We start from the raw sequence: 13,076 nt of genomic DNA on the forward strand, positions 1-13,076 counted from the left end.
ACACAGCCGCGGCCTCTCCCCTCACCCCCCGCCCCCCCAGGGCCTGACTCAGGCTCTGCACAGCTGTTCACCTACTTTTGGGGGGAAACAGCAGGCTCGGAAAGAGTGACATCTGCACACCATGTTGCCGGGCAGCGGAGACTCTTTGGGGCCTGGCCTGGCCCTCCCAAGGGCCCATCACAGCCCAGCCGCCAGGCCAGGACACGGGGGGCAGAGGGGGGGCCCCCGGGAGAGCCCAGAGGGCGGCCGGCCCTAGCCCCGGCTCCGCTCGGGACTGGCGGAAGGGGAAGGGCCGCTGTTTTAAGAGGCCTCGTGGCCGTTTGACAAACAGATGCGGGAGAGGTTTGGGTTTCCAGGGGCAGCCGTCCGGCCAGCCCGCCGCCTCCCCGGCCCTCTGGACAGCTCCGTGGGGAGAAGGAGGCCCCGGTGATTTCATGGGAAGCGGAGGGCGGAGGGCGGGCTGTGGGCTTAGGGCCACGTTGGACCCACGGGGGCGACTGGAAACCCCAAAGGGGTCTCAGAGACCCCCCAGAAATGCACCCTTGGGTTCCGCCCCAGCGGGCCTGTGGCCCACGATCTGTGCGGGGGCCCTTCCTGCTCCCCGACACTGCAGCCTGGGGAGGATTCGAGAGGCTCGGCTCCGCTCTGCAGAGCACAGGGAGAGGCACGGGGTTCCGGCAGCGGGGACAGGCCTACCTTCAGGGGCTCCGTGGGTGTACGCCAGGTGACCGGCCAGGCCCACGACGATGCAGGTGAAGAGAAACCCCCTAGAGGCCGAGAGACACAAGGAGACCAGCATCAGTTGACAGCCCGCAGGCCCAGATCCGGCCTGGCTTGCTGGGAGGGGGTGCCCAGCCCAGCCCAGCCCAGTCCCCATGCCACCCATGGAGCGGAGGGAGGGGAGGGGAGGCGGGCTCCGGCACGGCCGCCGTGCAGACCGCGTGCCCTGGCATCCCGACACAATCTCTGCGGCTACGGGTGCCCACCCAGCAGCACCTCTTGCACATCATGAACCATAAATCCAGGCTGGTGGGGGGGCAAGGGTGCAGGGGACCCGAGGTCCAGCTCCAAGATGCCACCGTCGCTGACTCACGGGACAAGCAGAGGCCAGCCCCCCTCACACACCCACCCCCTCCCCCCGCTCTGGGCCTCAGTCTCCCCATCTGTAATCTTGGAGATGACCACGTGATCTCCAAGGCCCTGGAGGGCAGAGCTGAGGCTGAACGGTCAGCGGGAAAACCAGCAGGCTGCGAGGGTGGGAGACAGGGAAGAGGAAGAGGGGAGGGCGGGGAGTGAGGGGGACCCTGCCTGTCCCACACCCGAGCCTCCCCAGGCGACCAGGCAGGAGAATAAACCAAGCTGGAGCTGGCGGTGGGCTCAGAGTGGTATCAGGCATTGGCTCGCCACGGTGCCGGGGCCGGGAAGGGTTAATGGCCTCCTGAGTGGCTCCTGCCAAGACCGGCCGAGGCAGTGATCCGATTTCCCCTTCCTGTAGGAGCAGCCCCCCGGGGACACCCGAAGCCAGCCGGGGCATCTGATCCCCCGGCGGGCTGTGGGGAGGGCGGCGCGTGGCCAGGCGGCTGGCGGGATGTGGCAGAGGGAGCGAGACAGGAGGGGGGCGGCACAGGCTGGGGCACCTGGGAGCCAGGACCCTATCTCAGAGGGAAGCCAGAGGCTGCCATTCTGCTGGCCCCTGAGTCCCTGAAACCCACCCGCTCCCGCCCTCTCCCGGCTCCCCGGCAAGCCAGCCTCTCCCTGGCCTTCCGAGCGAGCGCCCCAGTTTAATTGCAAGTAGGATCGGCAGCAATCCTGACCCCAACAGTGTGGAAGGTACTGGTGGTCCCCTCCCTGCACCCCGTCTCCTCTTCCTGCTGGTTCTGGTGGGCAGGGGTCAGTGTGGGGTTCCCAAATAGCAGAAATAGCAGAAGCCCCTGCCAGGGACCCATGCGAGCATGCCTATGTCATGCAAATGTCATGAGATGCCAGAACGAGAACGAGAACGGCCTGTCCAACTGAGAAAGCACTTGGAAGGGACAAAGAAAAGGTTCTCTCCCGGGCTGCTGTGCTGGGTGAGGCCCGACGCCTGTGCAGCTGTTTTGTGCTGAGAGGAGAGAGAGTTGGGTGAACCACCCCCATGCCTGCTTCCCTTCCACCCTCTAGCTATGGAAGGCAGCGACTCCCTTACAGGCAGGGGCCCTGGGCCTGCGTCTCTGCATTTCCGCACTGGCAGGCAGGTCCTGTGGGCAGCAACTGTGCCAGGGAGGAGGTGGCATGGCTGTGGTGGGCCTCCTGGGGACGCACTGCCCGGGGCCTTCTGCCAGCCTCCCTCTGACCAGCCACCACCGGCTGCTGGGGAGTCCCCGTCCTTCTTCCTCCTCATCCTCCCTGCCCAGCTGCCTCCTCCCTGAACATGCTTTCCCCGGGTTGGGGTTGGGTCCCAATGTCCCACAGGTGTCCCCTCTGGCAATAAGTGATGGTCCGAGCCCCAGTGGTCCAGGGCTCCGGGGTCACAGTCCCGTTCCAGAAGAAGGCCACTGAGGACACCACCCCTCGTCACGGTCCGGAGGTGCTGGCCGTTCCCCGCCTCTCTGGCCTCCCCGTCCCGCGTGGGTTCCTGAACACAGTGTGGCAGCACCTCGCCCACCCTCAGGGTGTGTCCCAGGCTGCAAAGCCCCCCGGGGGTCTCCTTAGCCAAGCCCTCCTGCTCGGCCGTGCCCAGAGAACCGCGCTGCAGGCGGGCAAGGTGACCGGGAGAGAGTCAGCTCCCGAGAGGAGCGGAGAAAGCTCAGCATCTTCTCAGCCATGACACTTGCCAACAGCGTGTTTGGGGGGGGGGGGCGGGCAGGGGAGAGGGGTCAGGGGTCAGAGCCCGTAACAAAGCCTTATCCTCTGCGGAGGTTCCCCAGAATCTGTTGACCCACCTTGCAGGCCTGTGCACGCCAGGACATCCCCCTCCCCCCAACTGCAGAACTCAAGAACAGGTCTAGAGTCAGGGACGAGGACCACTGGGGTCAGCTAGTGGCCAGGTTCCAGTCCTGTTCCTGCCTTGTAGAGATGGACCATTGAGGCTCAGAGAAGGGGAGTGACTTGAGTCACACGGTCTGTGAATGACCCACGTCAGCCGAGAGTGCTCTTGGGCAGGCCACTGTCACTTATAGAGTCTCCCACGAAGAAGGTACACGATGGGGGAGTGGGGGGACGGGAGAGGGTAGGGTCCATGCGGTGCCCGGAGCCAAGGCCCCGTCAAAGTCAGCCTCGGGCCTGCATTGCTCAGTTCCTGGCCCCTGTGCTGTCCTGTGCAGACCATCACTCATCCCCTCCAGGGCCCGCGCAGGGGTGTGTCCGGGGACGTCCACTCTCCCCACTGCCTTGGGTCCCGGGTCTGGAGGAGCCAGGGCTCCAGAACGCGGGAAGAGCAGAACGCACTCGGCCCACAAGGGCGGGAGGCGGCTCCAACGGGAGCCTCAGGCCAGGGCACGGGGACTTGAGACAGCCTGGCCGCAGCGTCCTCCCGAGGGGGCCCTTTCCCCAGCAGAAAGCCCTCGGACAGGGCAGCGGGGCCGGCCACTCCAGGATGCCCGGCTCGGCCCGCACCGGCAGCTGGGTTCCCCTCTGGGCACGCACGGGGCCCGGCAGCTCGGACAGTCGGCAGAGAGCTCACGCTGGGCGGGGAGGCTGGGCGGCGGACAGCGTGCTGGGCAGCGGGAGGGACGCTGGGCGCGGCGCTGCCCAGAAGGGCAAAGGGGGAAGGAAAGGTCCCAGTTTGCCCCATGGACGGGCCATGTGCTCTGCCCCTTCTCACACCTCATCCGCGGGGTCTGGACAGGATGCCGCCCAGACCTTCCCAGCTGACTCACTCACCCCTGCAAGGTGCAGTGCACAGCCACGCGCCGAGCTGGCAGCAGCAGCCAGGACAGCTTCTCCACCCGCCCCACCCCGCCCCGCCCCGGGACGCCTGGCGGAGCCCTGGCGGCTGGGCATTCCCGGGGCCGTGCAAGAGGACAGGAGCAGCAGAGCAGGCCCGTGCCAACTCCACGGGGGGATTCACATGGCTTGTCCTGTCACTGGAGCCAACCCGTGTGTGTGTGTGTGTGTGTGTGTGTGTGTGTGTGTGTGCGTGTGCGTGCGCGCGCGCCACGACTCTCCTCTGCCAACTGCATGGCACTGCCAGCCGCCTGGCCAGACGGTGTGGGGGGGGCTTAAGAGGGTCCTAGGACATGCGGGAGGGGGGGGACAGGGGGAGGAAAAAGCCAAAAAGGAGCAGGTGGAGTCACAGGGAGGGCAGGGGCCGCCTTGCAGGACTGGAACCCTCCTTCAAGCAGGCCAGGGGTCGGGGGCTGGCTTCTGAGCTGAGCAGTGGGAAGCCCAGGAGAAAGGTGAGGGCAAGAAGGTCAGGATGTGTCCCTGGGCCGCGAAGAGGTGAGGCAAAGAGAGCTGGAAGCATGTCCAGGCAAAGGGCAAGGGATGGACAGGCTACCCCCCACCCACTCACACACACCCCCCCCAACACACACACACACACACACACACACATACACACAGGAGGCGCAGCGTTCAAGGCAGCAGGATGGCCTCTCTGCCCAAAGCTTGGGCCCTTACAGGGGGCTCGGCTGGCACCACTTCCCAGCCAACCACTGGCATCTGTCCTGGGACAGGGTCCTCTGGAGAAAATGAGTCAGCAGCAAGCTTACTGGTGGTGCCCGGTGCGGCTGTGTGTGCGGCGTTGGGGGTGGGGGAATTTCAGCCAGCCAGCATTTTCCAAGACATGGGGAAGAGGGGGGGGCGGGGGGCGGGTCATCATCCCCCGTTTCCAGCTCAGAGGGGGTAGGGCTCGAGGGGAGAGGGCGGAGCTACAGCTAGACCCTCCTCCTGGAAGTGTCCTGGGGTCCCCCGGGGAAGACTGGAGAGGGAGCAAAGTTTTAACCAGAGGCGGCTCCTTGCCTGCGAGGCTGCATCCCTCTCCTCACCCACGCGCGCTCGGCGACTTGCTCTTGCGCGCGCACTGGCTCACCCAGCTCCCCAGGGGCGTTGGGTGCGAGCCTGGGCTCCCCGGCTTGGCTGCAGCCCTTCTCTCCGCCCCCCACCCAGGACAGAGTCCCGACCCCTCTCCAGCCCCCAGTTTCCCAGGCGCGGCGGGGCGGGGTCTCCCCTCGGACATGCTGGATCTCCCCGGCTCGCATGCACGCAAAACTCACGGAGTGGATGCCCCCAAGAGCAGGCAAACACAAAGCACCCCCCCCCAGACCCCCAACAAACTGTCACTCATGCGGAGACTTCCACGAACCAGGGACGTGCAAAAAAAAAAAAAGTCACAGATACCGAGACCCAAGTGGAAACACAGAGATCCGGACTTGGGAAACGTGCGCAGAAGGAATGAGCGAAACGGAGGCTTCTCGCTGCAGACCTGGAGCCACCGCGGAACACTCAGCCCTCGCCTCCCCCCAACATCCACCGAGCCAGAACCAACCCCCAACCCCCCCGCCCCTCCGCCCCCGGGATCCGCGCCACGACCCGGTCCCGGTCCCCCACCTCCGGGGTTAGCTTCTGCACGCCACCCCCGCGCCGCGCGTCCCGAGAGCCCCCCAGCTGGGCCCGGGCTGGGCAGGGCGGCCAGCGCTCGCCAGCGCTCGCCAACGCTCTCCCGGCCGCGGGGGACGCAGCCCGCGTTAACCCTTGGCGACCCGCCTCGCAGGCGCGCAGGAAGGCGCAGGAAGCTGACGTGCCCGTCGGAAGCGTCCCGAGCCGCAGCCCTCGCGGAGTCTGGAGCAGCTAGTTGCGAGCTGGGGGTTGGGGAGGAGAGGGGAGCAGGGGGGCGTCCTGGAGATGGTACTCACCCCCCGCGCGCCGCCGCCGCCGCCGCTGTGCCTCGGGCCCCCCGCGCCGCTCCCGCTCCCATGGCGGGCCCCTGCTTCAGGCTCCCGAGCCCGGGGGCCAAGTGTGGGCGCGCCCCATGGGGCCGCCAGCCCCCCGCCCCGCCGCGCCAGGCCGGCTCAGAGCGCGCGGCCCGCGCGCCCCCAGCGCAGCCCTGCGCGCAGGGGCGCCGGAGCGGGCAGGCGGCGCGCTCGGGGCTCCGCGGGTGCCCGCGCCAGGCCCATGGTCCCAGGAGCCCCGGCCGCGCGCTCTCGCCCCTGCCTCGCTCTTTTTTCTTGCTTCCACCGAAAAGGAAGAAGAAGAAGCGGGGTTTGGGGAGGGAGAGGGGGTGGGGAGATGATGAAACTTTTGGAGGCGGCCGCGGGGGGCCCCCGGAGGCAGAGCAAGGCCAAGCGAAGGCGCGCGCGAGGCCGTGCGAGCTGCCTCCCCGCCAGCCTGGGGGAGGAGAGGAAAAGGAAGGATTTGGGGGAAATGAAGGCGATTTAAAGTCTCGGCCCGCGGTGGCTCTCCACCTTCTCTCCTCCCCGCGCCGGGCCGCCCTCCGCTGCCCCCGGCTGCCCTCTGCCGGCCGCGGCGGGGGACACAGCCTGGGCCGCCGCGAGCGCAGCAGCGCCGGGACGCCTCCTTCTCCGCCCCCACCGCCCGGCCTTATCCGAGGGGGAAAACTGAGGGTCTCCGAGCGGAGGGACTGGGCGCAGGCTGCCAAGATGCGGGGCTTCCTGCTTGTGACACTGGGGGTGGCGGGGGAAGTCTCCGAACCGGGAGGTAGGAAGGAGAAAAGGTAGAAGAAAAGGTCCTGATTCCCACGAGGATTACCAGCATCCTAACACCGACCCCCCCCCGCGCGCACCCCAACCTCCTATTTGCCTCCCAGATTTTACGACTGCCCTGGCTTTCCTGGGCAGAGCGGGTGGGCATGTTCCAAACTTGTCACCAAGCTGATCACCGTCCCCTCTCGCAGAGAAATGGGACTTTACCTCCCACACCCCCACCCTAGAATGGCCCAAAGACACCCCCGCGCGGGCGCCCCGACTCTCCACGGGCGCGCAGAAATAACGCCACAAGCGCCTGGCAAGCACGCACACCCACAAGCCTAAGTCAGCCCCAGCCCTGCCGCTGGGACTCCTCCCCTATCCCCACCTCCGGGAGACGTGTTCACTGGTGCCTGACGCCCTTCCACACTTCACCCCACTCACTCTCGCTCACTCCCTCTCCCTTGCGGCCGCGGCCACACTCTCCCCGTGGGCTCGCCACCGCGCACCCTCGGCTGTCTGGGCCTGGGTCCACGCCCAGACTCCACGCACACGCGTGCACGGTGGTGTTTGCACGCGCACAGATGCACATTAGCACGGCGTGGGCAGACATCCCCCCCCCTACACACACACCCCTCGCACCGTTCCCCCACCCTCCCCCGCGCGCGCTCACCTCTGATACACACCCCCACGTGCACACACACGCGCGCGCGCGCGCATCCCCAGGTACGCAGAGCACTCGGCCAGGGACCACCGCAGACCTGCACCCCCTCGTCCCAGGGACGCGCCCCCGCCACCCTCCCCTACCAGGTCTTCCCACCAGTCCCGCGGCACTTACTGGGTCCCTAGGTGCGAGGCTGGACGGTCGGTCCTTCCTCGGGCGCCTAACGGCATTTGTATTCATGCGTCCCCGCAGCCCCGGGCGCGGGCGCGGGGGCGGGGGTGGACGGTCCCCTTCCCTAAAGCGGGCGCGGGCGCTGGGGGCGCAGCGGCACCGGGTCGGGCATGAGCGCTCGGGGCTGCGCGGCCGGCCCGGTCCGCCTGCGCTCCCCCGTCGGTGCGTGCCGGGACTCGGGCGCGGGCTCCGGGCGCGGGGGGCGGTTCATAGGTGCCGGGGCCGCGGCGCCCGCCGGGCCTTTTGAAGTCTGCGCGGAGGGCGGGGAGGGGGGCGCAGAAGGCGGCCTTTTAAACCGCGGCCGCACGCCGGTTCGGTGGAGCAAGGTGTCCGGTTTCAGCAAACTTTAGGAAAAGTCCCAAGCAGGCGCGACGCGGGGTGGAGGGGGCAGGCCCAGCGCGCGCGCGAGGGAGAAGCGGCCGGGCCGCGCGCGGCTTCCTGCAGGGGGCAGAGCGCCCTTGGCCGCCAGCGGGGAGGCCCCGCGGGGTGTTAGGGAACCCGCAGGCGGCTGCAAGGCGCGTGGCACCACCCCTGCTTACTGCTCCCCCCACCACCACCACCACCAGCTTTGAACCCGACTTCTTCATTTCCCGGTAGATCCAGCCCCGCGGCAATGCAGGAACAACCCACCCAAGCACCCCCGCACTCCCCCCTCCCCAACTCTGCGCTAATTGCTGGAGAATTCTTTTAATAGAGAGGCCCAGGGGGTACCCTTGCGTTTTCGGATGCCCGCGGCTCGGGAGGAACACCCAGGCGGACCGTGCAGGGAGACTTCTGAGCTGCTCGCTCCGTGCTAGGCGGATCCTGTCTTTATTTACATTTTTTTGATATTCTGTTCATGGCAAATCCACGCCCCCCATCCCCCCCTCCTGCCGCCCCCTCCTGCGCTGCCCTGTTCCCCAGGGTTGGCACCACATTCATTTTGACACGTGGAGGGGAAAAAAAAAAGTATTGCACAAAAACAGCATGCATCTAGATCGGCTGCAGGAAGGGGCGCGTTTTGAGGACCTCCAGGACTGAGGGGTTTAGTGTTTTGTTGTTTGGCTAAGTAACCCCGTTTGTGGGAGGCGCCATGTCCCCGTTGGCAGCAGGGGAGGGGGTGGGTGGGGGGGAAACTGAGCTCCTGGAAGAGAAACTCCTTTCCTGAGTTCCCTAGCGGGGAGGTAGGTGGTGGTGGAGGTGGGGTTTGAACCCACCGAGGAATCCGACTCCTGCCTTCGAGCCCAGTCTTAGCTTGGCTGGGGATCTTGGCAGAGCCCTGCCAGCCCTGTGTTCTGCCCTCCCCCACTCTCCCCTCCCGCACCCCACGCCTGCATTAGGCCCTGAACAAGCTGGGCCAGTGTGTCAGCCCCAGGTAACATCTCTAGCTGCACTCTGCAGCTCACAGCTGCTCTGTGGGTGCTGCCCAGAGGACCCCCCACCCCACCCCAAGGCGGGGCTGTGAGTGCCTTAAGGCAGGGCGGGGTCGAGGCCACGCTCATCTCTGTATTCCCACACCCAGCGTGGCGCCTGGGATATAGCAGATGCTGAAACCATGAATAACGTCCCTGACCTGGTCCAAGCCCTACCGTGTGTGGAGGCCCTATGCAAAGTTCGGGGGGGGGGCGGGTAGAGGGGAGAAGAGGGCTTCCTTCTGGGGGAGGAGAGAGAGAGAGAGCAGTGTCCAAGGCCCTGTCTCTGGGCACACACCTGCACTTGTACTGTGGACGCCGTATGCCTCTGAGATCCAGGCTTGCACTGCAGAGATGAGGGCCTGTGTGAGAAGCTGCAGGCGCCACGGTGTCGCAGAGGACCCCGGCTACTGTGAAGACACAGCACTCGGAGACCGGCAGAGCGGCTAGGGAAGAGCTACAGGGGAATCTGGTTCCTCAGCAGACTGACAGGGGATGGAAGAAAACCAGGGAGGGCTCCCTGGAGGAGGCAGCCTTGGGCTCTGGAAGAGGCCGCTTATATGGAGGAACAACCATGAGGCCCTGAGGTCGAGAGTGGATTTCAAGGCAGGACATGCAGGAGGAGAGAGGAGAGAGTCTGGCAGCGAAGCTCTCCACATGACCACCCCCCCACCACCACCACCGTGATGGGTGATTCCACGTGACTCACTGGCCACACAGCCATTTCCAGGCAAAGGGAGGCATTTCCACAGAGGCTGGGGGCCCAACCCCAGGCAGAGCCAAGTCTCACTCCCAGCTCTGAGTGTGTGGTGGAGTGATCCCCAGGGAGGCGGGGTGAGGGGTGGCGAGTCATCCCTGGGAGCCACGGAAAGAAAGGTCCTGGGAGCCCGTGAGGGTGGCGGGGTCCTCCCTCACCCCCAACATCAGGCACTGCCCTCGTCCCGGGCCTTTGCGTGTGGACCCTCCAGAAGGGGGCCTCGAGGTCAGCCCACCCGGCTGGGCAGCTCTAGGAGTCTGGCTGCGTGCTGGACAGGGGGCGGACAGGCGGTCCCTGGCTGTCCAGCAGCCCACGCTCGGCCGGAGAGAAGCGACGGGGCACTGACTTTCTTCACTGCAGCCTCTGTGCCAGGCTGGTTTCTGACGAGGCTCCCGGGATGGGCAGGACCAGGGTCCTGGTGGAGGCAGGTCAAGGACACGCCACAGCCGCTGGCTCTCAGCTCCCGTGAACGCGAAGGAAACATCCTCCCACCAGCTGAGTAAGGGGCCATCTGCCGCTTCTCTCTAATCATGGCGCTCGGCACTGTTGCTCCTCTTTCTTCCCCCGTCGCCTCCTCCCAAGGGGTCACAGAGTTTTAGCACCCAGCCATAGTCAAGTCGCTGATGCCAAACTCAAGGGTTCAGGTGGCATCTGCTAGCACGCAGACGAGCAGAGCTCTCACCTCCCCCATGTATGGTCTATACACCTGTTAATACGACCGATGCGTATTTAGCTTTGGGACCCGCTACGCCACATAGTGTGTTGTGGATTCAAAAAATGAATGCGAAACACGCGGCTCTCTCTCACCACCTGCGTTCAGTGGTCTTGGGCTGCTTCCTTCCCCCACCTCGGAACCACCGATGGCACCAGGCGGATGCAGGTGGAAGATGAGGGCCAGGCTGGTCGGTATCAACTGCTGGTTATTCCAATCTCATCTCCGTTCTCTTCTGATTCTCCTCCCCACCACCCCTCCCCCCGATTCTCCTCATTCCGCCTCTTGGATTCTCCCTGTTTCTCCTCTATCCTCCTCGATTCTTCTTGATCCTTCTCCCCTTGCCCACTCGTACAGCCTCCCCTCCTCCCTCTACCCCTCTTACAGCCTTAATTATATCCCTGGTCATGAGAGGGGTGGGGTAGCAATCACACCTAAGTGTGGTCATACAATCAAAGGATGTAAGGTCCCTGCCTCAGGGGAAGCTTCTTGCAGGACAAACTCATTCAGCAGGACAACCCACCTATGGGTGAAACACCATCTAGGGGTGCATTTCTCCTTCCCTTGGTCCAACAACCATATAAACATTCATCTTAATTATACTCCTTAATAATATTAGTCATTGTGTATGGACACAGTAAGAGACACATTAAGTTTGTAGGGTGGCTCTCCTGGGGACATCTTTCGATAGATCCCAGACTACAGTGCTCAGGCCAGATTAATCTTTCCTAACCTAACAGGGTCCTGATCTAGTTGTTACTCTTTGGATCATGACAGAATTTGTCCATGACCGTGCTCTTAACTTATAGTTAAGTATTATGGCACTTTGGCCTGGCCCATCTCGATGCCAGGGTAGCTCACAGCTTGCCTGGTTCCATCCAGTCCCTCATCAGGACCCTGCTTTTGGGGTGCTAAGAACTAAGGGCAACTGAGGCTTAAGTCCAGAAAACAGATGCCCAGGAGTGAATATCATTCAAAGTCAATTAACTCCCAAGTTACAAAGGCACAGCATTCACTGTCTTCCTGTGTCTGTACAAAAGGGACATTGCTCTGAAATGAATGATGCAAAGGACCTAAGGAGAAGAGAAAAGCAATATTTCAAACACAAATCCAGTGTCCTTAGAAGGATCTGACCTTACAAGTCAACAGAGTCTGATTAGGGGATAAAGGTGATTGACAGGTTGGGGAAGAAAAGCACAGAGAAGGGGTCACAGATAAACAGAGGTATGGGAGTGCCTCGGGAGCACTGTGATGGGTGTTACTCAGCAAACCTAAGCTCCCATGGCAAGGGAGAAATGACAGACCAATGTTATCCTACAGTGTATCTTCAGCTAATAATAACCATCAAGAACCTTTAAGATTTTTTTCCCACATGCCTCCTTTCTGTTCTGAGGGAAGCCCTCCTTAGCTAATCTGAGTGGTCAGCAGCTTGTTGGACACTTCCCTCCTCTTTGCGTCATATCCTGAGATTCTGAGCTGACCCCACGACCATGCTAGTTAACACCCTGCTCCTGGGGCTGTGCTGTTTCTATGCGGGGTCCAGAACTTTGTCAGCTGGCTTACTGGTTGACAGTGGGACGAATGATGTGCACCCGGGCCGGTGACAGCCCGGGTCTGTGCCATTGGCAAGGGTTCCTTAGCAGCACTCTGCTGAGGTGCCCAGCCAAGGGGTAAGAACCACCCCAGCGTGGGGGGCGCGGCTGGGGAGAGATTCAAAGGAAGGCACAGGCTTTGCCCATGGGAGAGGGGCCAGGTGTGATCCCCAGCACCCCACCACATGGTGCCCCAACACCATCAGGAGTGAGCCTTGAGCCGGGAACCGGGAGCCGGGAGTGGCCTCTGTGACCAAAAATGTTCAATGGGGACCCATTCTCGTTCTGTTTGGGACCCCTGGTTTGGAGATATCAATGCAGAAACCAGTGAGCTCTAATATGTGTCTGTGTCTGAGAGAGAATGGGGAGACAGAGAGAGAGAGTGAAGGAGGGAGAGAGAGAAGGAGGGAAGGAATGAGGGAGGGAGACAGAGGGAGGATGGGAGAAGGGAAGGGAGGGAGAGAGGGAGGGAGGAAGGGATATAGGGAAGGAGAGAGGGAGAGAGAGGAAGAGTAGGGAGGGAAGGAAAGAGAGAGGAAGGGAGGAAAAGAGGGAGAGAGGAAAGGAGGGATGGAGGGCAGGAGAGAGAGAGAGAGAGAGAGAGAGAGAGAGAGAGAGAGAGAGACTCCTAGACTGGCCCTCCAAGAGATGACAGTCTGGTCAGGGACCTGACTCACTTTCTCCAGACCCCTGGGGAATTGGGGGATTCCTGGCTCTTTGCCAATCCTCCGTTGTGCAGTTTCCCTGCAGAGAGCAGGAGGGACCCTCGTCCTGTGTCCTAGAATTCCACCCAAGAGTGGAACCAACCCAGTCCCCGCTCGGTCCACGGGCTGCAGGGGCCGCTTGTCCCACTAGGTTGCAGAGATGGAGGAGCGAGCGCAGGCTTCTCACGAGAAGGGGTTTCCCTGGGGTTTCTGCCGAGTCCTAGCTGGGCATCTTGTGAGCACTCTGGGGGCGGCTGTGACCTGCGACGGGAGCCCCAGGCCCGCCGGACCCTGTGTCTGGCTGCCACGAGGCAGGTGGGGGGCACGCAGAGGCCCCTCCCAGGGCAACCTCATCAGCACGGGGGAAACCCCCTTTCTCCCCCAGAGCCTGTTTCGTTGTCC

General features: G+C 63.8%; 1 protein-coding gene across 1 annotated transcript in view; it reads right to left on the bottom strand.

Moving 5' to 3' along the window:
- COL27A1 (collagen type XXVII alpha 1 chain) overlaps nt 1–5,896 on the bottom strand; it is a 123,688-nt gene extending 117,792 nt beyond the window's left edge. The window contains exons 1-2 of the mRNA XM_055120751.1: nt 5,835–5,896; nt 697–767 (exon numbers count right to left, since the gene is read on the bottom strand). Coding sequence (XP_054976726.1) covers nt 697–767; nt 5,835–5,896 — 133 coding nt within the window. The remainder of the gene's footprint in view (nt 1–696; nt 768–5,834) is intronic.
- Between the last annotated feature and the right edge of the window lie 7,180 nt (nt 5,897–13,076).

This window comes from Sorex araneus, chromosome 1, assembly GCF_027595985.1.
Source record: "Sorex araneus isolate mSorAra2 chromosome 1, mSorAra2.pri, whole genome shotgun sequence".
Classification (NCBI taxonomy): Eukaryota; Metazoa; Chordata; class Mammalia; order Eulipotyphla; family Soricidae; genus Sorex; species Sorex araneus.